The sequence below is a fragment of the Lingula anatina genome, chromosome 10 (assembly GCF_051362555.1).
Source record: "Lingula anatina isolate TDL-2025a chromosome 10, LinAna3.0, whole genome shotgun sequence".
Lineage (NCBI taxonomy): Eukaryota > Metazoa > Brachiopoda > Lingulata > Lingulida > Lingulidae > Lingula > Lingula anatina.
This window is the reverse complement of record NC_141776.1, coordinates 18,973,124-19,000,715: the sequence shown is the minus strand read 5'-3', so window position 1 is coordinate 19,000,715 and position 27,592 is coordinate 18,973,124. Positions and strand designations below refer to the sequence as shown.

The 27,592-nt window shown below is 39.7% G+C and overlaps 3 protein-coding genes across 5 annotated transcripts; 1 reads left to right on the top strand and 2 right to left on the bottom strand.

Moving 5' to 3' along the window:
* Positions 1–93: 93 nt before the first annotated feature.
* Positions 94–6,224, bottom strand: LOC106157818 (uncharacterized). 3 transcript variants are annotated; one of them, XM_013533591.3, is made up of 5 exons: positions 6,058–6,224; positions 5,539–5,823; positions 5,133–5,252; positions 4,849–4,914; positions 94–781 (listed from the first exon to the last, which is right to left on the bottom strand). In XM_013533591.3, the coding sequence occupies exons 2-5, from the start codon at positions 5,775–5,777 to the stop codon at positions 595–597; spliced, it is 612 nt and encodes a 203-aa protein (XP_013389045.2). In that variant the 5' UTR covers positions 5,778–5,823; positions 6,058–6,224; the 3' UTR covers positions 94–594. The 3 variants fall into 3 exon arrangements, with proteins under 3 accessions (XP_013389045.2, XP_086854176.1, XP_086854175.1); XM_086998050.1 differs by lacking the exons at positions 4,849–4,914; positions 5,133–5,252; positions 5,539–5,823; positions 6,058–6,224 and adding exons at positions 1,922–1,987; positions 2,352–2,471; positions 2,762–3,044; positions 3,307–3,594; XM_086998049.1 differs by lacking the exons at positions 4,849–4,914; positions 5,133–5,252; positions 5,539–5,823; positions 6,058–6,224 and adding exons at positions 1,922–1,987; positions 2,352–2,471; positions 2,762–3,219.
* Positions 6,225–7,680: 1,456 nt separating this feature from the next.
* On the top strand, positions 7,681–21,015 carry LOC106157975 (uncharacterized). Its single transcript, XM_086997314.1, has 4 exons — positions 7,681–7,941; positions 11,805–18,089; positions 19,109–19,391; positions 19,894–21,015. Exons 2-4 carry the CDS (start codon positions 11,849–11,851, stop codon positions 20,183–20,185), a joined length of 6,816 nt encoding a protein of 2,271 aa, XP_086853440.1. The 5' UTR covers positions 7,681–7,941; positions 11,805–11,848; the 3' UTR covers positions 20,186–21,015.
* LOC106166942 (uncharacterized) lies at positions 20,880–27,495 on the bottom strand. Its single transcript, XM_086997315.1, has 6 exons — positions 27,431–27,495; positions 24,346–25,483; positions 23,880–23,975; positions 23,466–23,585; positions 21,942–22,007; positions 20,880–21,689 (listed from the first exon to the last, which is right to left on the bottom strand). Exons 2-6 carry the CDS (start codon positions 25,212–25,214, stop codon positions 21,500–21,502), a joined length of 1,341 nt encoding a protein of 446 aa, XP_086853441.1. The 5' UTR covers positions 25,215–25,483; positions 27,431–27,495; the 3' UTR covers positions 20,880–21,499.
* Between the last annotated feature and the right edge of the window lie 97 nt (positions 27,496–27,592).

Below are 27,592 nucleotides of genomic sequence, written 5' to 3'. Positions count from 1 at the left end.
ACAACCTTGAGGTTCCCTTACGTGTATGGTACGTTGTAGATGGAAATAGACTGCTATTTATTAGCAGAAAAAACTAACTCCAATAAGTAAACAGGTATTTTAGGTACCGTTTTAATATATCAATGAGCAATCTGTGTGTACTATTTAGCTACAATGGATTTTCGTAGAAAGGAACATGCGTTAACTTAGTTATTGCAAACCCAATGCTAGTACATGTATACTGCGGATTTGTTTGTGTCTATCAGTCTGCTGTGGTCAGGTATTATTGTGCTGTGCCATTAATTTATATTTGTTTTTTTTTTTTTTTTTTACATATCGTGTGTTGCTATGGTAATACATAATAATGATATTCAAAATCCAAACATCGTTTGTCTCATTTTGTCTTCTGAACGCGATGGTGCATTAATAACTTCGGCGACTTTCTGTATTGCGAAGAGGCGGACATATCGAATTTGTCTGGTGAAATATTTCACTGTCAAAATGAAGACGTTGAAATAACTTCACGCAAGTCGAGATCACCTCAGTCCTGTGCAGCGTACGTTTATTCCTTTATTTCTAAGTAACCAAATAAATGGACGTAATTTCCTCCCTTTTTTACTTTGGTAGCAGCTGACAGAAGCAGGCGATGGGGATGGGCACTTTCAGCATCATCAGGGCCGGTCCGGTGTAACCTTCCGGGCACTTGCCGCCCAGGCACTGAAAGAGCCAAGGTACCTCTCGCAGTTGTTCCACGCAGGTCATGTCCTCGTTAGCCTTGTTGATACACTTCTGGGAGTCCTGCCTGGAAAGTAGACAAATATGGCTTGAATTGAGGTCGCAGTATCTCGATAGTGATTCCTAATTTTATTTAAATTTCTTCCTGTTATTTTTTACACTTATTCACTCATTTCAATAGTAAAAATAGCCAACTGTATAAATGTATCTAGAGATTGTGAACAAGTTTAAAACCATTTTCGTTCGAAACTGAGTTCAAAATCACCGATTTTCAAATAAATGAGTCATCATATCGAATTTATATGCTCAAACTGTATCTTACATATCCTGAATCAGTTGCTGACAATTCAACTCGTAATCTGTACAGCTGACCCTTACATGACGCTACACAAACATGCGTCTAATCTAATCATGTTTGTAATAAACATATCAACCGACCACATTATAAACTTCATGCTCCAATCTGTGACTGGTAACAAAAGTCATTGGCGTACAGGTTAACCGTTAAGGAACTCGACTGCACAGTAAAACGACACATTTCATATGCGAGTACATTCAGTGAGTAAAAAACACAAACGCCTAATGGATTATCATTTTTATTCATTCAAATACATTATAATAATTGGGGTCAATTTTACAAACGTAACAGTGTCATTTTCTACAACTTTAAAGCAATAATAACTCTTCGTTTCGGCCAAAAAATGAATTTTCCTGGAGTAAACAACAATTTTCCCATACTTACCAATGGTTAATGAACCCATTTTTACATTCAATGTTAGTCCCTGGTTTTTTTCTAAAAAGTTTGGTTTTTTGTTAAAATCTCTTAAGAGATTTTAACAGAGTATAGACATCAATGGAGGTCACGTGGTCTAAAGACAAGTTCAGATATCAGAATAAAAGCTATAACTGCTGTTTTTGTGGTAAAACAGAATATATTATATTTCTATGAGTTATTCACAAGGTTTTTATTGTGAAATATAGATATCATACGAAGAGTTATTATCCCTTTAAACTATGGAATATCATACGGTTAAAAACAACAGTTTGTCCAGCGGTTTGTTTAATGCATCCTTAAAGGAGGCGTCTTGTGAGAAACTGAAATATTGGGGTTAAGCCGTTATATGTAAAAATGGGTTGTTGCAATCTCCCGGCCAGGTCTTCACCTTGCTTGTCAGCCATGTGACTATTAACAAAACAAATAACTCACCATTTGTCATAGACACCCATTCCTTTTATGTTGGCACTATCCCTATAACCTTTCTGAATCCGCCATCTGAAACGAACCGAGCCACGCTTAACTGAATGCCAAACTTTAAAAAAAAAAATACTTTTTTCTGATCTTTAAGTTATCGTTTTTTTAAATTTTTTATATGTGGGGTAGATTTATTTCATAAATCTGTATTTTAAATCATAAACTATAATCAATATATTATTTTTATACAAAGGTGCGTGTTTTAAAACAAACATTCTAGTTCGTTCGATTTCACTCTAATTTGCGAGACTTTGAGCCATCTCGCGTGATTCCCATCCATACTACACTCGAGGACGACTCTTTTGACGACTTAACAACACCATTCCATTTCACGCTTTGATAACGCATTGCATAGGCTAATTATTCCACTACGTTAAACACTTACGCGCATATTTCACTCGGGAAAGACGTCACTTTTCCATTAATTAAAGCAGGTTCCATGGCGATGGTCGTGTTTTCCACTGTGACATTCCTTAACTCACTGATAAAGTGAGTCAATGGTACCCTGTTGATACAACAACATATTGACATACAGTATATTTACTTAGGTGCCATAATTATACAAATGAAGTGATATAATTTCCAATTTTTTAAATAAAATAGTAACATCATAGATGAATACAGGATCAAGTAGGACGCCCTATGTACCCTTCTCTTAACGTGAGACCACGTGGTAGATGACGTAGCATTTGGCCGTTTTTCCCCTGACAGTTAAGTTTATACATATAATGAACAGTCAGGAATATATGTTGTGAAACAAATTATCTCTGTGACTTTGGTAGAGGGTAGTCTTACCCTGGACACAATCGGTTAGGTGTGGTAGGGAAATTGAGCTTCAGTCTTCTGCTACCACTCTCCATGACAGCCGATACTTTGACGGTGGTTTTGCCAGAAAAGGGCGAGGAGACAGTGATGATGGTGGCAGCGTCTCCGTCAGCGTCGGTGTCAGCCTGAACAAGGAAATCAGCCTCTGGCACGGTGTAGCCAGCAATGCTGGTAGTGACCAGGAGCATCATCAGAATAAAAGCAGATACAGTCATAGCGACAGTATGAGGCACTTGGATATCTTGCCCTACGGCTGTTATATAACAAAACAAATATGTAATGTAGTTAGACAACGTACGTATAGAGAGATAAAAAATGTGGATGTTGTTTTGAAGAAGGATAATATGTTTATTCTGTACTGAAAAGAAATGGAACCAAATTTGCCAAAGACTTCTTCGATGACCGTTGACCATATTCTTCTGTTTTAATCAATGCCACTGTTGTGTGTGTGTGTGTGTGTTTGTGTGTGTGTGTGTGTGAGAGAGAGAAAGAGATTAAAAAGAGGAGAAGCTTACCGTAATTCAAGACTTTTCAGTTATACTCAGGACAAATGTACGGTTGTATAAAGGCACGTGTCTTCTTCAAACGTAATCCGTAAATATCCGACCTTGAAAACTATCTGAATATAAGCATATAGTGAGCCTTACATGTCACCACAGTCTTCAAAAATACGTCCCAGCTCCCTTCTCTCTCCTGTCTCCGGAACACTTTGGATACGATACGATATACGTCATCTGAACATTCCACCCATACCGACACACTTCTCGGGTGCCGTTGCATATCAAATGAGGAACTATTTCAGAATTAAACTTAACTTTCGCAATAGTTTACGATTAACGATGTGGGTACCTGTAAGTGGTCGGTGTCGGGTAGTTAGGCGGTTCATGTCCGCAAATATTGTTGTGCTTCGGTCTGGACACTAAACGAATTTGACCGTCGTTTTTTTAAAGTGTGTGTGTCTGTGTGTGTGTGATAGACAATTTATTTCGTCTCCTGCGCACGTTTGTAACGTCTAGACATAGACTCAAAACAGTCCTTTAATGCGTTTATTTGTGGAAATGAAACATTCTCTTTTCAGGTGGTGCTAAGGCGCTTGCCTAGAGTAACTTTGCACTTCACTTTATAAAGCTACAGGACGTACATGTAGTTTGCCCGATGTCACGTGTTACTTTGTAAACTATAATGTTATGCTACGGTAAATTGCACTCATGATAATATATACACTTCTTGCAGGTCCATAGTCCAATGACTCCATGCATTTTATTTTAAGCCTAATTTGGAAATACAGTATGTCCATGTAATTGGTCATAAATGGTTGAATTTATCCACATTTGCAAAATTGTCACCGCGTCGACACACTTAACATGTAGATTTTCTGTAAAGTATTGTAATATGGCGTATCTGATGATGAAGTTTTAATTGCACTGATGAAGTGTTTAAAAACACTACAATTGAGATATCAGTCAACTTTCCGTCCTTAGAAGCGGATCGGATGTAGTGGCAATAACCGTTACATTATACTTTCTACGCATGACTTTTTAGCCCATAAACGTGGGGTGGCTAAGTGCTCATTTCCCCTTAGTAGGGTTAATTAAATGATAATGGATGGCCTGTATTTTGTTTCTTTAAAATAGAAATAAAGATTAAATTCTTTATTTAAAGAGGGTAAACATGTTAAGAGTACAGTTATCCTCCAAAAAGCCCGCTCTGATGTGTTTAAATAAAATATTGTTTTAAAAATAAAATATTTTTTTATATTTAAAAATATTTTGTAGAATTCTGATTCTAAAATATGATTTTGTTGCGAAAATCTCAAACCTACAAAACATTGTATGTATATACATGGAATTCATTTTTGAATTTTAAGCACAATTTTTTAAAAAAGTTTCCAAGTCTCTGGAATTTTAAAATTTAGAGGAAAGTGTAATAAGTGTTCTTGGTGCAGATGGTGAACTTACTGGCTTTGCTTCCGTGTACACGTATGTTTAGACATATTTTATTTGGCTTTTATTTCTACCCCACAAGATAGTCCAATGGGTTTTGAGAATGCAACTCACCATTTTTCATAGATACCAATGCCTTTAATGTTGACGCTGTCTCCATAGTGTTTCTGAATCCTCCATCTGAAATTACCAGATCCACGTAAACTTGCAGGATAATACGCTATCAGGTATATATCTAATATATATCTATGTGAAGGTTGAAAAAATTTAAAAATAATCAGATAGAATCTACGTGCTGAGATTATTTATACTAGAATAATGTAACTTCACTTTTATTTCTCCTTAACTTTAAATACGCATGGAACCACGAATGGTGGAACATTTTTACATAAACCTACGCGCATATTTCACTGGGGAAGGCTGTGATTTCTCCGTTGATCGCAGCAGGCTCCATTGTGATGGTGGTGTTTCCCACTGTGACATTTCGTAATTCTACGATTCTTTGCGTCAGTGGCACTCTGAAATCACAACACAATACGATCCATTATAAATGTTTGTGATATCTATACAATTCAAATCAAGTTTATATGGATACTTTATGCGTTCCAATCTACTTTAAGAACACTTAAATACCCTGTGACTATTAACATTAAAGAAATGTAACTTTCATTACATCTAAAAGAGAGACTGTCTATATACACCGCAGTGGTCGCTGAGGTTTCCTGATGCGCTGTATTTTTTCGGTTGCAAGCATTCGAAAGATCGCATCTAATGTTTTAGGTACACTGAAAGCTGTCGTCTTACCCTGGGCATAGACGGTTAGGCGTTGAAGGGAAAGTCAGCTTCAGTCTCCGTGTCCCCTTTTCCGTTGTTTTGGGTACCTTGACGGTGCTGGTACCGGGGAACGGGGTCGGTACTGTAATAACGGTTTCGGCGTCTTCGTCGTCGTTGGTGTCAGCATCCGGTATGTGCTGACGATCGGCTTCCGACATGCTGACGAGTATAGTCAGCAACAATGTGACGTAAAATAAGGGCATATTCATTGTGTGCAATGTATAGTATCCGTCTCTACCTGCTGAAACCAGTCACCTGGAATACAGACAATATTTCTAAAGTACATGTCATCGCAGGTGCTAGATATAGAGCTGTATGTTTGAATACCTCAGTGAAACGCACTGGTTCAGATTTTATCTCAAATTAGGTTCTGATCGTTCTGGGATTCATTTGCAGACGGACTTAAAATGGTCATATATTGGATACTCATCGTCGTGTATGTATATGGTAATTGAGAGAGAGAGAGAGAGAGAGAGAGAGAGAGATTACCGTAATCCAAACCCCTCCTGAGTTAGTCAAATGCACGCGTGTCTTGAACGAAATAAAACTTGAACCTCAGATCGTGAAAGTCTGTCTGGAGAGCCTTGGACACACCACCTCCTCCTAAACACGCTCACACTCCCTGTGTGGAGATATTCCTTCTCTCCTGACACCTGTTAATGCATGGTGTTTGGGATTTATGTTATTCCATTGTTAATTCCTTAATTGAACTTGAAGTTAGAATGAAAAATGCCTCTTAATAGATAAAACAGCCATTAACAAGTGACATTGAAGTAGTATTTAATGTAGATGATGTGGTTGTGTAATCGTTCCCGTTAAAAGGTGTGTTGTGTATGTTTAGTTTTTGTTTAACCAAAGAAAGGCGCGCGACTTGGGTGATCCCTCACCCACTGGTTCTTTTACTTCAAATAAACATTAAAAATGGGCAATGACGTAATTGATAGACATAAACATTACAATAACTTAGAATAAATGCGTCTCCGTTTTTAAATGCATCTTTTTAAGGTCCTTCGGCACAGGTATCTGTAATTGTAAAGAAAGGGAACCTTTGTACATATGGGCATTTCTGTCCAACAGCCCCCCCCCCCCCCCCCTCAGCCCTTCTTGTAAATAACATAAATATCACACCCGACCACACGGGACGTATTTGTCAGTAATTACCTTCAAGCATTCAGAAAAAATGCCATTCTATCCAAGCCGCCCATAGAACAAACATTGAATTAGGATAATGTGTTGTCTATGTTGGGAGGTTAACGCACGGGAGATGGGCTGCTTGGAAGTGGCGTTTCATTTTGTGTATGCACTTGTGCATACCTTTAGACATAAAACAGTTGGGGGGCGGAGTTTATTTATGATGAAATAATTACTTTGTAATTTTGTGAAGTGATGATAAAATAAATCAAACACACAAACAAACAAATAAATAAACAAACAAACAAATAAATAAATAAATCAGTAAAAGTATCCATTACGATTAGAAAATACATACTTTATACTTTTTTAAAGTTATCACAATTTTTGATCACACAATATACTTCTTAAGGCTTTTTTATGACTTTATTTCTTGTTGAAGTAAACTTGAAACGCACGCTAGAACTCGTGTGAATGTGCCTAAGCACGTGTGCTTGTTTCTTTTTATCTAGGTTTAGAAAGAATCTAACATATATATGGACAACTTTTCTGTGGCAAGTCCACATAAACAGCCACGTGTGCAATTGCATATAATGCTTAAAAGTAAAGTCAGCTTGAAATACGTCAAACCTGTGTCTCCTTGATTTCTTTAATAATTAAGACAAGAGATGACCGTGTTAAAACGCCCGCACGCACTCACTCACACACGCACACGCACACACACGCACGCACACACACACAAGCTGGAGAAGGCTTGTGCAAGCCACTCCACTGTCTCTTCTTACACGCGGGAAAAATCTTGCCTTCCATTTGTGGTGACACCATATACAGGCACACAGAACTTAATGATGAAGGCGAATTTCAGAGCATGTTCTTATGTATATAGTAGTAATCCACACCACTACGGTATACAGATCAATTTTTCCTTCTACCAGTAGATGGCGTTAGTGAACGAAACCTGGTATTTCCCACATAAAACTACTTCCGTGTTAAGGTGCACTCGTTCAAGTTCGTGCACGCGAGAAATAGATACTTGATAACAAGGCAATGTATCTATCGTCATGCTTTGAAATTAAAGATGTTTTGTTTCTGGCATTATTTGTTTTGGTGATAGTTAAAAATTTATAAAAAGCCGGTAAAGTTAAAGTGACATCCGGCGTCCTTTCTAAAACGAGGCGGGGCTTTATCACCACGTTACTAGGGCGGTTGCTGCAGGTTCAGGGTTGCAAGTCCGTGAATCAGGTAAGATATGCTGGCGTTATTCTACATAACAGAAACGGTATATTAGCATAAATTACAGGACTAGCGGAAGGAATAGTTTTAAGGTCCCATCTGTATGATTATGTGAAGAACCAGCACTAAACTTGACGACACAAAATGGTTTGTCTCTGTGAGCAGATTATATACCGTTGTTTGAAATTCGAAAGTGAAAGTAAGGAAATACCTGGATACACGAATACCGTATGTCACTTTGAAAAACCGAAAGGGGTGTATATCTTGTCGGAGTGTTAATAACTAGCATGGCGGATATTGTGGTCATATGAGCGCACGCACGCTCATGCGAGCGCGTTTATGCACAACAAAAGCCCACTGTAGGCTATACTGTGTGTGTGTGTGTGTGTGTGTGTGTGTGAGAGAGAGAGAGAGAGAGAGAGAGAGAGAGGGATGCCTTTTCCTTATTCACGTATAACTTATGAAGTAAAATGTACACGACGCACTACCTATTTTTAAAAAAGATGTTTACTTGTGGTAAGTGTGAATGCTGGAGGTCATACGGGTAGAAATAAACAATAACTTAACAAGTTGATCTCGTTCTACGTTTACCATACTAGCTGTACGACGCACTAAGTAGCTGCCAGGCCTATCAATTTTTAAACACTCAAGATATCAGTTTCTAAAAAGTAATCGAAACCAGCTGTGCAGTGCTTTTACTTTTACATTTTTATTATTTATATTAGTCACCGTGTGCAGTTTAGGGTATTTTTTCTGTCTTAAATACATACATTCAGTTTAGAACTTTATATGGCCAGGAGAGGAGTGACACGCCCCAATACCGTGTCTTACTTTCTTTAGGGATTCTAGCTAAAAGCGCTCTTTTCTTAGAACTCCTTGTAATCAGCAATATAAATGTAGGGACTAATAATGCCAGGCTGTGCAGGACAGGTGGGGACATGGTTTGTCAAGCTTGTTGGAAGTGTACCTCAATCCATAGGCATTCACAAATGCTATGTGTGATATGTACGGGAGTAAAATACAGCCTTCAGGAGACACGTAACAGAACATATATCTAGAGGGACACGGGTACTGGAATATCAAAGATTCTGGTCTAAATGCTGACCTATTTTCTGCATTTTAGCTGCTAGCGTTGTTATTGTTATCGGTTGAACAGTATATCGTAATCAGTTATTGACAAACCAGGCGTCGATAAACAAACCTAATTTTGAGAAATCATACACCGCAGGTAGGGTGAAAGAGATACAATGCCTGCATCCACCTAAGTAAAATCTACATACTTGACATTTGATTGCAAAATAAAAACTCACACAAACGTCAACACCACAATATACGAAACGTCTTTACTGGGTAATTTATAAAAAATATTTTTCACTTTTTAATAATATACAAATATACTTAGGGTGTTATTCTGTTTGTACCAAGCGTACCCAAGTATTATTTATTATTGCTCACCATACCGAAATATTCTAGAAGGTTAGCCCGTATCGCTTAGTTATTTCTTCTTGGATGAAGAACGTTGATCATGCGTGTCTTTTCAGAAGTTCCTGCAAAAGAGATAATATAAACTACCGTTCTACCCATTTTAAAAGTGTTATTTTACCAAACTGGTGTGCCCAAGCCTCATTGTTTTGTTTTATTTTATCTTCCTTGACCATAAGATTATTTTTCATGAAAATAACAACTGATTTTGACAGTCGCTTAAACATTTATTCAAATATTCGTATTAAGGTTCAAAACTTTATTGACAATAATTTATCATTTTTGTTTGTAGGATCAATTCTTTTTATCCAATTAATAAGTGCCAGTGGGTATAAGAATGTTGGCTAGAATGCCATATCAAATAATTTGTCAATCTTTGAGTTCCACAAATAAACTTGGAGGGGATCACTCCAAAGATGATTGATAAACAAGGATTCTATGAGGAAATAAACAAATGATAAGTGCATTTACCAGTGAATGCGCTCCAAGCCAACATTGGGCCCCAGAAATGATCACCCTCTGTAGAATTAGGCGCAGTCCAAAACAACCTATTAGCATTCAAAAACTCCTTTTTACTGATCAAACTGTTGCTGTCAGTGTTAAGCGAGTGAAAGGCGGATTTGGCCGACAAAGGGTGAACACCTAAGCATTTCAGAAACACACTGTACTCGTCTAAGGAGATCGTCTCTTTCCCACGAGCAAGAACTGTGTCAAAAAAGACGTTGATCCATTTTTTGGCGCTCTCCATGTAGTGGGGGCTGGTAAGGATGTGACGATGGTCTTTTATCATGTCGTCAAAGGTTTTACGACCTCTGGGGCCCCTATTATACCAAAAATGCTGCCATGTACATGTCCACATTGGTGCAAAAATATTTGCCCTTTCCTTGTCCATGTAACGGTATATTCTGTCGACGACAGCATCAACGTACTCTTTTTTGGTGATTTCCATGTCAAAGTCTTTGTCTTTAAGAACTAATTTTATTAGTAATGCAATATAACATTGAGTCGAGCAATGATTGGTGACTACAAGAAGTAGCCTTTTGGCGATGAAAATCGCGTTATAACAGGAAGCCAATGCAAAAAAAAAAAAAAAAAAAAAAAAAAAAAAAAAAAAAAAAAAAAAAAAAAAAACATCATATTCACTCTAAAATGATTACGTTGCATTATGTCATTTTCTACATACTGTTCCAAGATCTGCTATGGATATGCGGGTTATTTACACGGGCTTAAAGCTGTAATATTAGGTAAGGTGTATTTAACGGGTTTTAAATCAATAATGTAAAAGGCACTGATGCTAGCGTGGATTATTTCCTATGATTTCAATACCCCGTCAAACAAATGTGTACAAGTACATTTTCTTAATCAGATTTCGGTAGTTTTTTCTGATAGTAAGCCCCCTATACCAAATCTTGTTTTGTTTGAACCACCTATCAGTAGAGGCATTTGAGAAATCAAGCGCGGTATTAAAAACCCCGTAGGAGGGTGACAACCACAGAGACAAGGTACTTAAGGTGACAGGTGCAGTTTGTTAAGACCCACTGGTAGGTGACACCCAGAGGGTCAAGGTTCTAAAGGTGGCAGACGCGGCGTGTTAAGACCTGCACACCCAGTACGCCCTAAGACAAAAAAAAAACAGTATGTTGAAAGCTATGGCAAAGGCAACGTTGGTTGCTGATCTGTTTAAGCAGTACTGTGTAAGCTTTTTAAACAACACGTGTCTTAAGTTTTCAACCCATAAATAATTAAATTTTCAGCACTCAATTCTAATCGATGCATAGATTTTACATCTTCCTGTTGTGCTGCAGCAGAATACCGTACAGGCAGATTTTGTATTAAAATGATCCCTTTGTTAAATTCTGGCCAGTATTTTCTCTCTCCATTAATTTGGGTATTTCAGTTTTCTTTAGTTGTAACGGTGGTAAACTGTCCTCACAGAAAATGGCTAAACCATCAAGACGTCTGAACAGTCTTATGCTTTGAGAGAAATATCTTTCACATTCTTCTTATATTCATCCAAATGCATGTTCCGCAATCCTATAATCTTGACCTTCTTTTAGTTCGTCACATTGTTCATGGTATTCTGTTGAGATTTTTTAGAAATGTGGAATGCTTAGTTTCCAGTGAACATGCATATAGACTTCAGATTATTCTAAAACAGAAACTAAAATCTCAAAAGAGAGGTGTAATTTTGTCAACACTTTTGTGGTTTACAATGTTAATTTGTTGCAAATTTAATCTACGTGTGCATTTTCGGTATTTACTTGGATTGTAAGGTAGACAGATATCCTGAATATATGTTTTTAGGAAAGTACTAGTAATAAGGGCGTTATAAAAGAAAAGAGACCCCAATGTGATCACAGCATAATCTCAAATATATATATACTTTTCAGCAAAGCATAAGCATATCGTCTACACGTCCAAACACAGCAGCACCATGGGTGAGGAGAAAAGCGACGCAGAGAAGTTCTCCCTTCTAACCTCTATCGGCGACGACGAACCCTGTCCCGATGAAGTCAAAACCTGGGTCAGTCTCGATCTCAGCCATCTTTCCTCGGCTGTTCCATCTTCAATCAGTCACTGCAGTGGGCTAAGAACACTGAAGCTGACAGGCATCGATTTTGAAGAGAGTGGGGTACCCTTGAGTGTCTTTACCATCACATCCTTGGAGGAACTGGACCTAGAAGCAACAGGCATCGATAAAATTCCCCACGAGATTAGCACTCTCAGTAACCTGAGGAAATTAAACATTGCTGGTAACAAATTCCACTGCCTTCCACCAGAGGTGTGTGCGCTGCGTTCTCTAGAGGAGTTGGATATCAGCGGCAATCCTCTGATCGGCGTACCACCAAATTCCCTGAAGACAGCACCCATCATCATTGACTCGGAACACTCGGCAGATTTTGGGTACCATACGATAGATCTGTCACAAGTGGAAATTGAAAACGCCGGTTCCAGTGGCCTGTTACCTGCCCCTATATTCCGAACAGAGCGTGAAGAACGAAACACAGATCATGCTGCAGGACGCAATGATGGGGAAGACGCAAGCACATCGCATAGTAACTTGTCAGGAAAAGGGCACAGTGGTTTCGTTTCAGATGCATCAAAGGTACAATTGGATACTGGTGTCAGTGAAGAAGTTCTGTATAGTGCTGAATCAGCAGGGATGGAAACGGCCGAGTCTGGTTATCATTGTGAGTCATCGGACAACTCATCACCAGAAGACTCTGATTCTGACTCGTCTAATCCAGCATTAAGCAACGGATGTGATGAAGAAAACGACTTGAGTGACTTATCTTATCAATCATCAAATAACGGATGTGACGACGAAAATGACTTTGGTGACTTTTTTTATCAATCATCAAGTAATGGATGTGATGGAGAAAACAGTGGTTTCGAAGTACATATGTCACCAGGAATTGAAGATGAAGATTCCTCATGCGATATGCCTTCACCCAAAAAAATCCGTCTATATAATGTGTGCAGTTCTCATGTTAACTTCCCCCCAGAGACAATTAACCTCAAAGGACTAAAACGACTTGATGTTTCCAATTCATGTCTGCAAACATTTCCTGAATCCATATGTGACTTGCCAGCTCTGGAGAGACTTTCCATCAAGGGCAACAAAATCAAAGAGGTACCAAAGAAAATAAAGCAACTGACCAAAATAACAGAGTTAGACATGTCCCAAAACCAGCTTTGTGAATTCCCATTGCCATTGTGTGAGCTGACCAATTTACAGGAACTTGGCCTGTCGAAGACTGGTATTCAATCGGTGCCAAAAGAAATTAAAAAGCTTACAAATTTAAAACATTTAGATCTATCCAGAAATGCTTTGGGGTCTTTCCCGCCACCAGGTGGTGTCTTGGACAATCTGGAAATTTTGGATTTAAGGAAAAACAAGATATCCAACGTGTCTCCCGAAATACGCTCTTACAAGAAATTAAAAAAAGTTGATCTTTCGTGGAATTTGTTGAATGAATTGCCCCCGTACTTATGTAAGATAGGGGCATTAGAAGTTCTCAATTTGAGCAGCAACGACATCAAAGATATCTCACCAGCAGAAGACACAATTCCCAGTATTCCACCAGAGAATGCTCCAGTCCCCAGTATTCCACCAGAAAATGCTCCAATTCCCAGTATTCCACCAGAGAATGTTCCAGTCTCCAGTATTCCACCAGAGAATCCTGCAGTCTCCAGTATTCCAGCAGAGAATGCTCCCCGATCCGGTATTCCACCAGAGAATGCTCCAGTCTCTGGTACTCCACCAGAGAATGCTCCAGTCTCTGGTATTCCACCAGAGAATGCTCCAATCACCGGAATTCCACCAGAGAAGGCTCCAGTATCCGGTATTCCACCAGAGATTGCTCCAGTATCCGGTATTCCACCAGAGAGTGCTCCAGTATCCGGTATTCCACCAGAGAATGCTCAAGTATCCAGTATTGTGACAGGGCATGTTTCATCCCCAAGCACTCCCGGAGAAAATCTCTCTAGGGCAAGGGACTTAAAGCAGGAATGCTTTTCCCGCAAACTGCATACATTAGACCTCTCTGGGAATAAGATTAACAAATTCCCAACCAATATACCCATACTCCGCTCTGTCCAACATTTGAATTTAAACAACAACAGAATTGCAACCGTTCCACCAGAAGTTAAAGACCTTAGTAACCTGAAGAGGTTAAATCTAGCCCGGAATGAGTTAGAATTCTTCCCACTGGACGTTTGTCAGCTAACAGAGCTGGAAGATCTTGTCCTGAACAACAACAAGATCAAAGACGTCCCAGGTGAGATAGAGCAACTGAGCTGCCTTGAGTCTATGGACCTCTCCTGGTGCCATTTGGAAGCATTCCCACAAGCAGTTCTTCAGCTGTCAAGTCTACGAAAGCTCCTTCTGATAAAGAATGACATCACCCACATACCACCAGAAATTAAATTACTTCAAAATTTAGAAAAGATCGACCTCTCGTGGAATCGACTCACCGAAATTCCGTTGCATCTTTGTCAGATGGAGTCACTTCGTGATCTGAGTCTATGCAACAATGACATAAGTTCAGTGCCTGAGGAATTCGTGCACTTGAAGCTGTTGGAAAAGTTGAATTTATCAAGAAATAGGACCGACACGTTTCCACTGCAGGTGTGTTCCTTGGGAGCTCTCCAGGACTTAAGCTTCAGTCACAACAACATTACGACAGTTCCCTCAGAGATCAAGCAACTTCAGGCCTTGAAAAGACTGAATCTATCTAGAAACAAGCTCAAAGAATTTCCATCCGTGTTATCTGACATGGATACCATTGAAGAGCTAGACATCAGCGACAATGCCATTAAGGAAGTACCCTTCAAGTTGCCCACTATGTTGAAAAAAATTAACGTTTCCAGAAATAGGCTGTACGCTTTTCCCATGACAGTATGCAATCTTCTGCAGATGGAGGTACTTAATTTAAGCTGCAACGTTTTCAGGCACGTGCCATTTGAGGTGAAGAAACTAAGGCGCCTGAAGTCACTAGACCTCTCCTTCAACAAGCTGACAGAGTTCCCTTTGCCAGTTTGCTGGATTGGAACATTGGAGGAGCTCAACCTGAGGAACACGAAACTGATACGGGTCAGAGACGAAATCAGAAAATTGCGCCACTTGAAACGCCTGTACTTGTCCAGGAACGCGTTCTCATCATTCCCGGTAGAGGTTTGCACGGTGATTTCTCTGGAGGAGTTGGAAATGAAGCAATGCGGCTTAACAGACATACCATTCCAAGTTGCACAGTTCACAAAGTTGGAGAAGCTCTACCTCTCTGGTAACACAATGAAGTCATTCCCACAGCACATCTGTGACATTGAAACCCTGGAGGAGCTAAGCCTCAGTAAGACCAGTATCAAGGACGTAAGCCCAGATGTCAAGCGGCTTACCAGCCTCCGCAAGCTTTACATCTCTGAAAATTCATTATCTGGGTCATTCTCGTCTTTGCCATTGTCTAGCCTCGGGTCCTTGGAAGAGTTGTCTCTCTTCAAGTGCTCCATCAAAGAAATTCCTCCGGAAGTGAGGCATTTAGTGAACCTGAAGAAGCTGAATGCCTCTGACAATGAATTGAAATCTCTACCCAGTAAATTGCGGCGACTGAAAAAACTTGAGAATCTGGACGTGAGAAAGAATGGACTTGTGACATTGCCATCAAAGTTCCAATCGCTTGGAAACATCATGCACTTAAACCTGTGCGAAAACCTTTTTACTGAAATACCTGAACCACTGTTTCATCTGAAAAGGCTAGAGACACTTGACTTGAGTCGCAACCAAATAGCGGAAGTTCAACCAGAAATACAAGCGCTTGGCAGCCTGAAGCGGCTTAACCTCTCTAATAACCAGCTGAAAGAATTGCCGTCGTCAGTGCTCACATTGCTGAATATGGAACACTTGCTTTTGGGAGGAAATAGCATCACAGAAGTCAAAGCAGATATACGAGACCTCAAGAACCTGAAAGAGCTCAATCTCATGGAAAACGAGCTGCAAGAAATTGCCACACAGATCTGCAGCTTATTCAGGCTTGAACACCTGGATCTCAATCACAACAACATTAAAGAGATCCCAAAAGAGATCAAGCAAATGCGGCATTTGAAACTTTTTGACATTTCCAAAAACAAAGTGGAACGAGTTGCACCAGAGATGGGCTCCCTGAGTCATCTTCGACAGGCACGCCTGGACGGTAACAAAATCTCAAAGTTGCCAACAGATTTGAGGTTCATAATGGATGTAGCCAAGGTGAATGTGAAAGATAATCCCGAACTGGTCCAACCCCCGCCAGAGGTGGTGGCGAGAGGAAGCTCTGCCATAGCCCGATACTTGGATGACTTAGCGCATTCAGAGTCAGCATCAACGTCAAGATTGCAAGTCAACGTGCTTGGAGAAACTGAAACCGGGAAAACAAGCCTTGTGAAATCATTGGTCGCCAGGCAACCATCTCTGACGTCAAAGGCTAACCGAACCCACGTGGTGGAGCAGCAGTTGTGGGAGCCGAGAGAGAACGTGTTTTTGAACATCAACGACTTTGGTGGGCACGACATATACAAAGTTGCATACAGTTTATTTCTGACTGTGCAGGCTTTAGCACTATTAGTCTTCGACCTACGTCTACGCATAAGGGATGACTTTGGAGTTCAGATAGGCGACTGGATTGATAATATTTATTCTAGAACACCTAAGACAACCATAGCGTTGGTTGGAACACATTCAGATTTGCTGGGGTTTGAAGAAGTGAATAGCAAGCGAGAAGAAGTTGAAGATGCTGTCAGAAAACACCTTCAAAACAGGAAGGATAAACTTGAAGTGGCTGTCACTAAAATTAAAGGAAAGAAGGAAGAAGAGAACGTTGACGAAGCGTTAAGAAAAGCTTACACAGAGAAATTGGAGAAATTCAAAGAATTACGAGATACCCCACCAGCAATCGTCAAGAAGATTTATATCGTTAGTTCCAGTACGGGAGAGGGCATCAAAGAGATTGAAGTATATTTGACAGATGCTGCCGAAAAGAAGAAGAAAACAATCCCTGAATCGTGGCTGCAGAAGATTGAAGAAATTGAAGAAGCCAAGTTCAAGAAAAGTGAACTTTTTCTTAAACTTTCTGATCTGATTCCGTCGCCGTCAGACGCCAGCCCAGCCAACCCAGCACAAGCCAGCAAGCCTGAGGATATCTTACATTATCTCCGTGATACAGGTGGAGTGCATTGGTACGCAGAGAGCAAGAATGACCTTCGTGAACTCGTCTTCCACAAGCATGATGTCATCATCGGTTTTCTGAAAGCAGTATTGCGAAACAACATGGAAGAATTTCTCATGTACAATAAACTTCCTTTCCGCAACCGATACACAGAGGAGAGGTTTAAAGCCGACAGGCAGGACGTGTTGCAGAAGGGTGTCATCAGTAGACCCATGTTGGAATGTTTGTGGGAGGAATTCAAGCTCGAAAGAGCCGATGTAAATGCAATGATAGACCTCCTGACGAAATTCGAGATTGGTTACGTGGTCAAAGGTCGTGAAAGCAAAGATGCTAAGGCAAAGACGACAGACAAGCTCCACGTGCCATGGCTACTGACGGAATCCCGTCCGCCGGATCTCTCAGTGAATTGGCCGGATTTTGCGCCTAAAGATGACGTCCAGATTACCTTAGAGTTTCACTTCCCGGACCTTTGCCCAACTGGCCTCTATGAGCGCAGCGCAGTCCTTCTCCACCACGCCCTCCACATGGGAAATGAAAGGAGCAGGATTGACTGGAAAGATGGCGCCTGTGCGCAGTTCACCAATGTCCAGGTACTGCTCGAAAGGTACACGTTGCCAAGACAAGCCAACAAAACAAAAATAACAAACCAACAAGACAATGGCGTGATAAAAGTCGCCGTCAGGGGCAAAGACGTCATCATGTTGAAACGGGCCGCCAATGACCTGTATTGTACCTATCTCGAGACCATGAAGCGCGAGTGCCCGGGAAGTCCACGTGATGATTTCATTGTTTGCCCGCACTGCGTCAACGAACACAACAATCCTCCAACACGTAGTCTACCAGCTGAGCTGCTTAACAGGCCCGTACCAGCTGAGCTGCTTAACAGGCCCGTACCATACAGGCATTGCGACTCTCGCCAGGGTCCGGTGGTCATGTACTCGGCGGATTTCTACTTCCCACGCTCAGATGAGGAAGGTAAGAGCACACTGCACAAAGTTTGTCTATGAGGCTTAAAATGGCAAAAAAAAAAAAAAAAGAAGAAGACAGTTGCTGTGAAAAATTGTCAACAGTTAGCACTTTTGTAAGATCCCACGGATCTTAAGTGAAAACAATAAAGTCTTGATTAATATTCTGTATGTTTATTTCAATAACCAGCATCAGAAACGCATGTACTTGTAGTCCAATGGTTCTGACTAAAACGAAAACAAACAAAAAAGAACATAAATAAGTCTTCTTAAATAAAACCGAGTGTTACAAACAATTTTAAACTGCATTAAGAATGTTAAACTAACTTACACAACAGAGCAATCATAAAAACTCACATTGCTGGCTTTCGTGGATGTCAATTATTCTTTTTTTATCCTGGAAAGCTGAATTTCCTCTACAAAATCACTGAACATCTATAAGTAACTTGACGTTATTATACAATGTGGTGTCTGAACTGTCATAAAAGCACAAAGGAGTGTCGCAAAAAATGTCTATTCCTACGGAATGCTAACTACAAAACAGCCACGCCGTTGAAGTGTCAATCAATTTTCCTCGCAATCCTCCCTCCTCACATAAAAGATCACGCAAATGGGCCGCTTAAGTCTACATTAATCAAAATAAACAAGAAATCGGTTATCCGATTCTTACAACTTTCTTTGATATTTGCACCTTTCTGTTTGTTTTCAAATTAATCTTGGGATGGCTAAACCAACGATAACTTCACAGTGCCATATCTGTGTGTTGTAAAATTATCTTTCTGTGGCATCTCAGCCTTAATAATCCTATTAAGATGCCTTTCAATTGCAAGCCAAGTAAGTGACCCGTTGAATTAAACTTTGTGCAACAATAATATATGCTGTAAGCATTTTAACAAAGATTTTCAAGGATGTCCATGCCCATTTATATAAAACATTAACTCTGGCTTTAAAAGAGTTATCAATTAATTTCGGCAATCTTCAATAACTATAACCATTGCCATTACTATACAAATACTTTATTCATTCTAGGTAATATAAAAATATGGCACATTCAAGCGTTAAAGAGACACGGCCCAGACCTCATAAACGGAATATATAGCAAGTTCCAAGGCGTGGACAATATTGTTCAACGGCTACTTCATGGTGACGTGCTTGACAATGAGGAGGCATTTGCCGTGGAAAATGAGCCCGTGGTCCATGAGAAGGTGAAACTGCTACTGCACATTCTTCAAGGGAAAACCGACTACGAGTTTTATGTCTTTTGCGGTGCCATTCATGATATCGGGTTGCCAAAACTTGGGAAGTATCTGAGGTAAATTGATAATCGGTAAAACACACTCGGTTAATAATGTTTCAAAGAGGATGTAGATCGCATTAGGCAAATTACATCAAGTAATTAAAAGAATTCAAAGAAATTATATATCAAGTAAAGCAAAAGCGTTTGCAAGCTTTACTGCTTACTAGTGGTACGTTTACAGCATGGACGTGTTGGAGTGGTGTGAAACACGTCAGCTTGTTGCCAAGTGACATACACATCGTTATCACTTGATCGGGGAGTATGACAATCAAAATAATGAGTACATGAACCATAAATTTAAGTAGGGATAATAAGCATGATCAAACTGTCATGTTTTTAGTGATTATAATACCTTATAGCACAGTCTTCAGCTACGCAATATATATATATATATATATATATATATATATATATATATATATATATATATATATATATATATATCCAGTAAGACTGTGTATAATCGTGCTGCCATTTATCCTTTCTTTCCTTTCGTTTCTTCTCTTATTTCTTCTAGATTATCTGACGAACTTTTGCTGCTGCCTGACGATGACCTCATGGCACTGACCAGAGAGCTTCCCGGCCGATCAGGAAACATGGTCAACCAAGCGAATTTAGAGTACGCCCGTACACAGTTACAGAGTGGGGACAAGGAGGAGGGTGTGCGTTGGCTCTTGGACAGTATCTACCATGGCTTTAGATCCCACCAGGCAGAGAAAACCATGGCCGCTCTTAGAGATATTCTTCACGAAAAACGATATGCCTTTAAGGCGAATGTCCCACTGTATAGTAGATTTAAGTTTGAGTAACTCACGTTACAGATTTACATATAGTTCCGAAAGGTCTTTAAAAAAAAAAAAAATGGGAACAAATAGTTTTACATGTGCATGAGTAAGTTATACTTGTGAACTTGATTGTACTGTACATTATAAACTTTCGGTATTGGCAAATTCTTAGAGCTGAAACAAAGTCCTAGATGTTTAGATAGATAGAACGGAAGGTAAGCTGAATGTAGCAAATTAAGAATATGGTACTTTCTGTGTTCACTAAACCTAGAATAGAAACAACCACAGGAAAGTATATCGTAGAGCACTTTTAGTGCGAGGGTGAGTGGCAAATTTCAGAATGTATTACCCAAAGTATGTCTCATTCAACCCAAAACATATTTTAACATAAAACTTGATTGCCCTCGATGTGGGTATACTCGTAAAGCTAAAAACAAATTCCTATGTCTAAATCTATATAGATCTTTATGCTGGAATCAAATCTTGTGAATGGAATGGTAATATTAAGATGTATAAGCTTTGAAGCAATGCACTGCTTTTAGAAGCTACGCTCACAGAAAGTATACATATCGCTACAGGCTGATATTACAATATAGAATAATTTGACTGGAATTTGATCATATTTTCTGGTAATTAATTTCTGGTAATTAATTTTGAAGTTTCAGATGAGTTGTGCAAAGATAATTTGTAGATGAAGTGGCTTGAATACACATAGTAATAATATGCAATATTGTTTTAATTTAAAAGACTACATGTAATTTTTTGTTACAAAATATTCATACTTGTTGACAATCACCTCAAATGTTTTCCTATGCAGTATTGAACCAGGTGATCAATAAACCACGTGAGCAGCCTGTTATAATGTTTTTACTCCCTTTGTCGGAGGGACCAGGTTAAAGTACATGTAGGCACCATCTTATTCCGTGGCCCGAACTCCACCTCTTTATTAAATGTCGGAACGGCCTCTATATAAAGACAGCATTTTTGTCCGTGCAGCTACGTCAGCCAGGTATTTGAACAACGGCAATCCTTTCGAAGTGCCATGACGCCTTGCGACGTGAGTTCATTGTTCTCGAGCAGAGTGTTTCAATTACAAAGAAAGATCTCGCCCTAATGACACGTCACCGGCAAACAAACGTGCAGGCGCTATCTAATGCACCTGGAATCTGCTGCAGTAACGTGCACGTTTGTGAATTAATCACTGTAATAATTCGATTTAATTTGGAAAGTGGTGCAGGAAAAAACAAAGAACGGTGACGTATTTAGGTCACTGATCACCACGAGTGAAAATCATGGCACGCTACTGTATGTTCAGATTTTATGATTTCCTTGTCACCATTATCCAATGTTTTTGCACAGGCAAGCAACTGGAATGTTTACCCAGAATATTTTGAGCCGAGGGCCGTTATAACCGTGCGGGCATTGCCCCCTCAGACATTGGTACACAACCGGAACTTCCCGTTGCTGTTCCACGCATGTCATATATGAACCCATGACGTCATTTCCGCAACATCTTTTTAACTCACTCCTGAAACGAAAATTCGAAAGGACAAATGGACCCCAAGGAAATTATATAAAATATTGTTTAATCTTGGCGAACAATAGAGAGGCATGGGCACTCCAACTGTATTCTTATTTCATAAAAGGTACATATGAGTAAAATAGCGCATTACGTTTATTTTTAATTTTCAAATTGCATATATGGTGTAAACAGTTCACACTGGCTTTTCGGTCAAACCCACGCAGAAAAACAATACAAGGGAAGTTATAAAGTTCTTACCAGTGCATCGTTGGCGATATGCCGTTCATTGGTATATGCCCATTAAACATCTTCTGTATCTTCCAGCTAGAGAAAAGTAAAATTATGTTTATTCACATAATACGATCTTCTACCTACTGTTTCCAGATAACACACACCTTTAGGTATATTACATCATATCTGTCTCTAAGTTATATTTAAATTCTATCTTCCAAAGTTTTTTTTCGTCCCAATGCACAATTAAAAAACAAACAGTCAAACAAACAGAAAGACTACACAACCCCTCAAATAAAAGTGCCTGATCTCTATGTATTCATTTCTGAAATCTATAGGAAGACACGGCAGTTAAAATAAATCATGGCCTATTTATAACCAAATAATTAGAAGTGACACAAAATTCACGTTCAGGGTCGGGTCGAACAATGTTTTATGAGTAGGACAATTTTGTTTTTATAATCAAGGGAATTAGCATTGGCGCGGAAATCATGTGAAGAAAAAACACCGGTGCATTTAAGATTGCCACCTTTAGGTTGCACAGTTTCGCTTTTTAGACTAATGTCGTCATCAAACTATTTAAAGCCTCGGTCACAACCGGCCGTACGGGTTCTTACGGGCTGTTTGCATGCAAATTTTGAGCAGAATCTCACGTCCCACGCAAGGCCTTCTTACGCAATTTCGAGTTCGCAGACAGCCTTTAAGCACGTACGGAGGATGTTGGGCATGTCCAAAAGATTCTGCGAATAGCCTGCGAACAGCGAGGCCGCCAGCGTAACTTGCTCCTCTCGCACGGAGTTAGCAAGAGAGACGCGCGTTGTGCAAGACGTACGTCGCAAGTAATGAAGGAGCAAGTGCCCTTTGCGTATTGAGTAATATAAGGCGCACGCCCTCACAACTAACGAACAAAGTCGAGAGCAAACCGAGAATGCGTCGCACGTGCGTCACCCCCACGCATGGTGAATAAAAGGCGTGCTCGCGACGCGCGCTCGTGTCTTTACAATGAACGTCGACTCTGTAACGTGTACAACAATTTTCAAAAATTTCAAATTTTTGCTCAATTTAAATAGTTTCTAATATGCCTCCAAAAGGCAAGAGAAAGAAGCTTACATAGTAGAAAAAAGGGGGGAGGAAGAAGAAAGAAGATGAGACCAGGAAGCAAAACTGAAGTACGCCGTCAGTACGTCACCACAAACGTGTGAGGCAAGTGTAAAGCAAAACTGACGCAAAAGGGCACTACTTTCGCCGTGCGTTACATTCCCTCCGTAATTTGTGAGTGTGTGCCACGTACACAGGAAGCAAGACAAACTCAAGAAATGAGTACAATTTCCACGACCATCCCCCCTTGCAGTTAGCGTCCCTGCCCGAAAGGACATCTCATGTGGCCCTTGCGCCTCGCAAGGCAGACTTTCCTCTACCTCTGCGACCTCCACGGCCTCCGCAACACCCAAAAATCGGTTGTGACCGAGGCTTAACACATTCGTCTTCTTCTACTTCTCAAATTATTAATTCAAACAATAACAACACGCAGGGTAATGTGAGCATACTTACGCACACATTCGAGCTGGGAAGGTTTGAACTTGATCGTCTATCGTCGCTGGCTCCATGAGAACAGGAAAACTACCATAATAAAACGTCTTTCTGTCGGTGGGGGTTGTGTAGAATAAAACCCTGGATATATGAGACATTCATATTAACATTGCTCTTTAACACAGTCGCGCCTGTCATAACATAAGCATATTCGAGACTGACATTTAAAAAAATTCCCCCAAATTTTTTAAAATACATAACAAAAAAGCAGCTTGTTGCGATCTTTCAATATACATAGCAAGTGATTCTGTAGATTAGACGGGTGTAAAATTAGTATTCGGTTGTGGGAATCAAACACCTTTATAGCTGACAATTTTCTCTTAGACTTCGGGTCAGATTGAGAATATTCCTCCATGTCAGATTATCTGGTCTTACCCTGGGCATGCCCGGTTCCTGTCAGTGTCCATTCCAAAACTTAAAGCGGTGGTTTTAGCCGTCGCCGAGGCTGCTGAAATCCCTTTCTTTGGAAACCTAAATTTGACATTTTAATATGAGGAGCGCCTCGTCCAATATGTGAGGCAACACTCACAAGGCGATTTAAAGCTCGCGTGAAACGATTGTTGTTCCGAATATCATTGGCCAATCACAATCTGATTGTGTAAACAGTATGTAGTAAACTAAATCAGTGATAAAATATTACAATCAAAATTCCTATATGGTCTTCAAAATGTAGATTGATTTTAGCCTAAATTGACGAAGCAGTATTGTTATCTTACCATCTGAAATAAATTTTTTGTTGCTACATGTAGCAATATGGAAGAAAATATGTAATTAAATTGTAGCATTTATATAAAAAATGTAAATAAAGAAAAATACAAAAACAATAGTAGAAAAAAGTTACCTTTCTGGGGATATAAACTGTCCATTTTTTACAAGAAACGCTACCTCCTTTTGTTTTCTATCCCTAATAATCATAAATGTCCCTTTGCTAAAGGAAGACTCATCACAAATACCATAAGATGTTTGAAAAAAGTTCGGAGTCCGAACGCTCAGTGGTGTAGTGGTTTTACAACCCGAGGAGGGCACCGGTTGTGGCAAGATTTCCGGATATGGGCGCGTGACGAGAGACGATGTGACCTGAACCTCTTGAATCGGTGGCGGCTTAAACGTGGGCTCTCCCGGAGATGGTGGTGTTGTCCCAGCTGACGATGGTGTGGGAAGATTACAGAAGCAGTACCAATAACACTGGCACGCTTGACCATTTTGAGGACACGTTACTGGCGAGCAACAGACGAAATCGGCAGGACCCAAATGTTCAAGCCCTGAGAAAACCTGGAATGGGATTTCGTACCTCATGCCGCACCACGTGGTGTGATAGGGCGGTGTCTGTGTCACCGCAGCGGATTGGCTGGGTTGCTGCACAGGGAACGGGACCGGTCGTGAGAGTTCTGCTGGTAGTTGTTCCACCGGAGCCGCACTTATCCTAATGTTCCCTGTGCCATGACTCACGTTACCCGCCGCCGACGATACAAACGGTGCGGCATTCTGAGGAGCAGCGTTTTGCGCTGTATTAAGAGGTGAAGAACTGCCCTGTGCATTGATGGTGTTTGATTGGACGTTGCTAGTTGAAGGAAAGCCTGGTGCGTTACCAGGCAACGGTTTCCTGCTGGCAGGTTTTTGTAGCGGCAACGCGACAGGCGTCGATATATCGCAATTAGAAAGTAGCAGAAGCATTGAAGTATATGCGCTTATAATCGTTACTTTACTCATTGCGCAGTTCCTGGGTACCGTGTGAGTAGACTACATCTGGACCCACTCCCAAAGATTTGTTACCTTTCCGTTTCCGCCTTAATGTCAATTCCCTTTACACAATTGCTCGTAAGATAGAGCAAAGGACTTTTTTGAATTTTCGTGGCACAAATAGATTTTGATGAGCTGTTAACTGCATTTGTTACCACGTGGTCCATACTCCGCACAACCAGGCTAATGCCATATTCACTCTTCGGGTGTCTTCAGTTTTTTTCTCTACCATCGTTTGACTGAAATAAAACCCCGGCAATCTTCAATACAACCGATTGTTTTTCTCTTTCTTGTCGAAGATAAATTTGTTAATAAATAAATAAAAGTATTTATTTATTTATTGTTGTTCAATTGTTTATTCATTTTCATTTATTGATGAAATATAACAAAAGCCTGTAACAAGTATTCAGATTCAAAAATGCAAAGTTTTTTTATTATTATTATTAACAGTATGTTGGAAATGTCGACGTTTAATTGGTAAAAGTGAACCAAAGAGTGAGTAAAGGTGGTTTTAATTTGCGCGATAGCATTGTGTATAAAATTTGATTCTTGTTGCTTTTTCACCCCGTTGATGTCCTCCTGTGCAAAGCCATTCTGTCACGACATGGAATGCAATTTTCTTTAAGGTTCGGCAGGTAAGTCAAGAAAGACAAGTTATGTGTAATTTGTTTCGTCTAATAGGCAGTTAGCCCTAAAACAGTTTACTAGTTGTTGAGTCACCTTACGTATTCAGTTTTCAAAGTAGCACGTCTTTTTTCCCATTCATTTAATTAAAATAAAGCTCCACTTAAAAGAAATAAAGAAGGCATGGCGTAAAATACTGCATCAACGAATTATTTGCACTTCTTAAGTGGTCTTCTCCAAACGTGTCCTTATATTTCTCATATTCACTTTATAGATCTGTTTTTAAAAACTTAAGTGTCCAAACGGAATGGCAACCCTCTGTGACCAATATGTGGGCTTAGTGGTCTTATAAACAACAAATCGATTTTTTAAATATTTGATTTTAATGTTCACTGCGTTCTCCAGATGCTATTAAATCAATCAAACGAAAAGTTCAGTACACAGAACTTATTGAAATACATCGTGTTGAAACCCGCCAAACACTTTCTAGTGCAACCAAATGCCAAGGTCCTCAGGGGGATGAACAGGGCACACAGAGCTATTAATTATCTTATTGGTCAGCTAGATTATTCCCCTTACAAATATTGCTCTAACAATCCAGATGAAAATCGATCACTAATAGAAAAAATATTTCCTTTGTTTTATCAAAATTGTGCAGTTGATTACCAAACAAGAATGTTACGCAGTTTATGTCTCCTTTCCGTGGAAAAATTATGGATGGATCTCAACCAGTTCTTATAGCTAACCTAAAAAGTTCACATATGACGCACAAGCTGATTAAACGGAGAAAATAGATCCATGAAGTGTGGTCACTTGTTGAGAAGCTTAAAAATAACCTGTAACAAGTCCTTGTGGTTGAGGATACAGCTAAGATTTGATTTCTCGTCGTACACGTATCTACAAGAATATACCCCTTTTTAGTTATCATATGTCAGTGTACATGGCAATATAATATTAGAGGCATTGGGCGATGAACCGCAGTTTATTGACTCCGTCTGTAGTTACTAATTTTGAATTATATAGAGAAAATTGGGCATGGATTCAAAATTATATAAAAAAAAAAGCATTTAAAGAGTTGGATCTACGTTGTTTTCCGGTTAATGTGAGGTTCCTACATCCGACATTAAGCTGCACGAGGCTGCCAGCTTTGGTCAGATTTGAAAGTGATTCACACGCGTCGGTTTCCCACAGCCTTTGATGCTTAAAAATAGCTGACCTCGCTGTGTCATTCTAAAAATTAACAGCTAGATTGCAACTCGTAGCTACTCTAAGTTAGGGGAGATCTTGATTAAAAAAAGGTTTCATGAGTCCCAGGAGCGAAAGTGACAGTTTTCGTTCATGAATAAATAAGGTTATTTCATTCACTGCTGGTAGTATATATGTATGGTGACCAGTGTCAACTTCAGTTCGTTCAACGTTTTCAATGACGGTTAAAAGAATTCACTGAAGGTTTAGCTTTTTAGTGTGAGGGGCAAAGTTATCAGGTGATACATACGGTCTTGCTCCTATGTTTTCATTACAGAAAAGAAAACGTTAAGGCAGACATGAAATGGTACCCTTACCTGTATCATTGACGGCCATGGCGGTATAAATTCACCTGTATGTCGCATGCAGGATGAGAGGCGTTTGTCAAATGATTTAAACCCATTTAATGGGAATTTGATAGTTTGTAAAGATTATGGGGGACAATTAACCTGAATGCTACAGAAACACGAGGTGTGTAC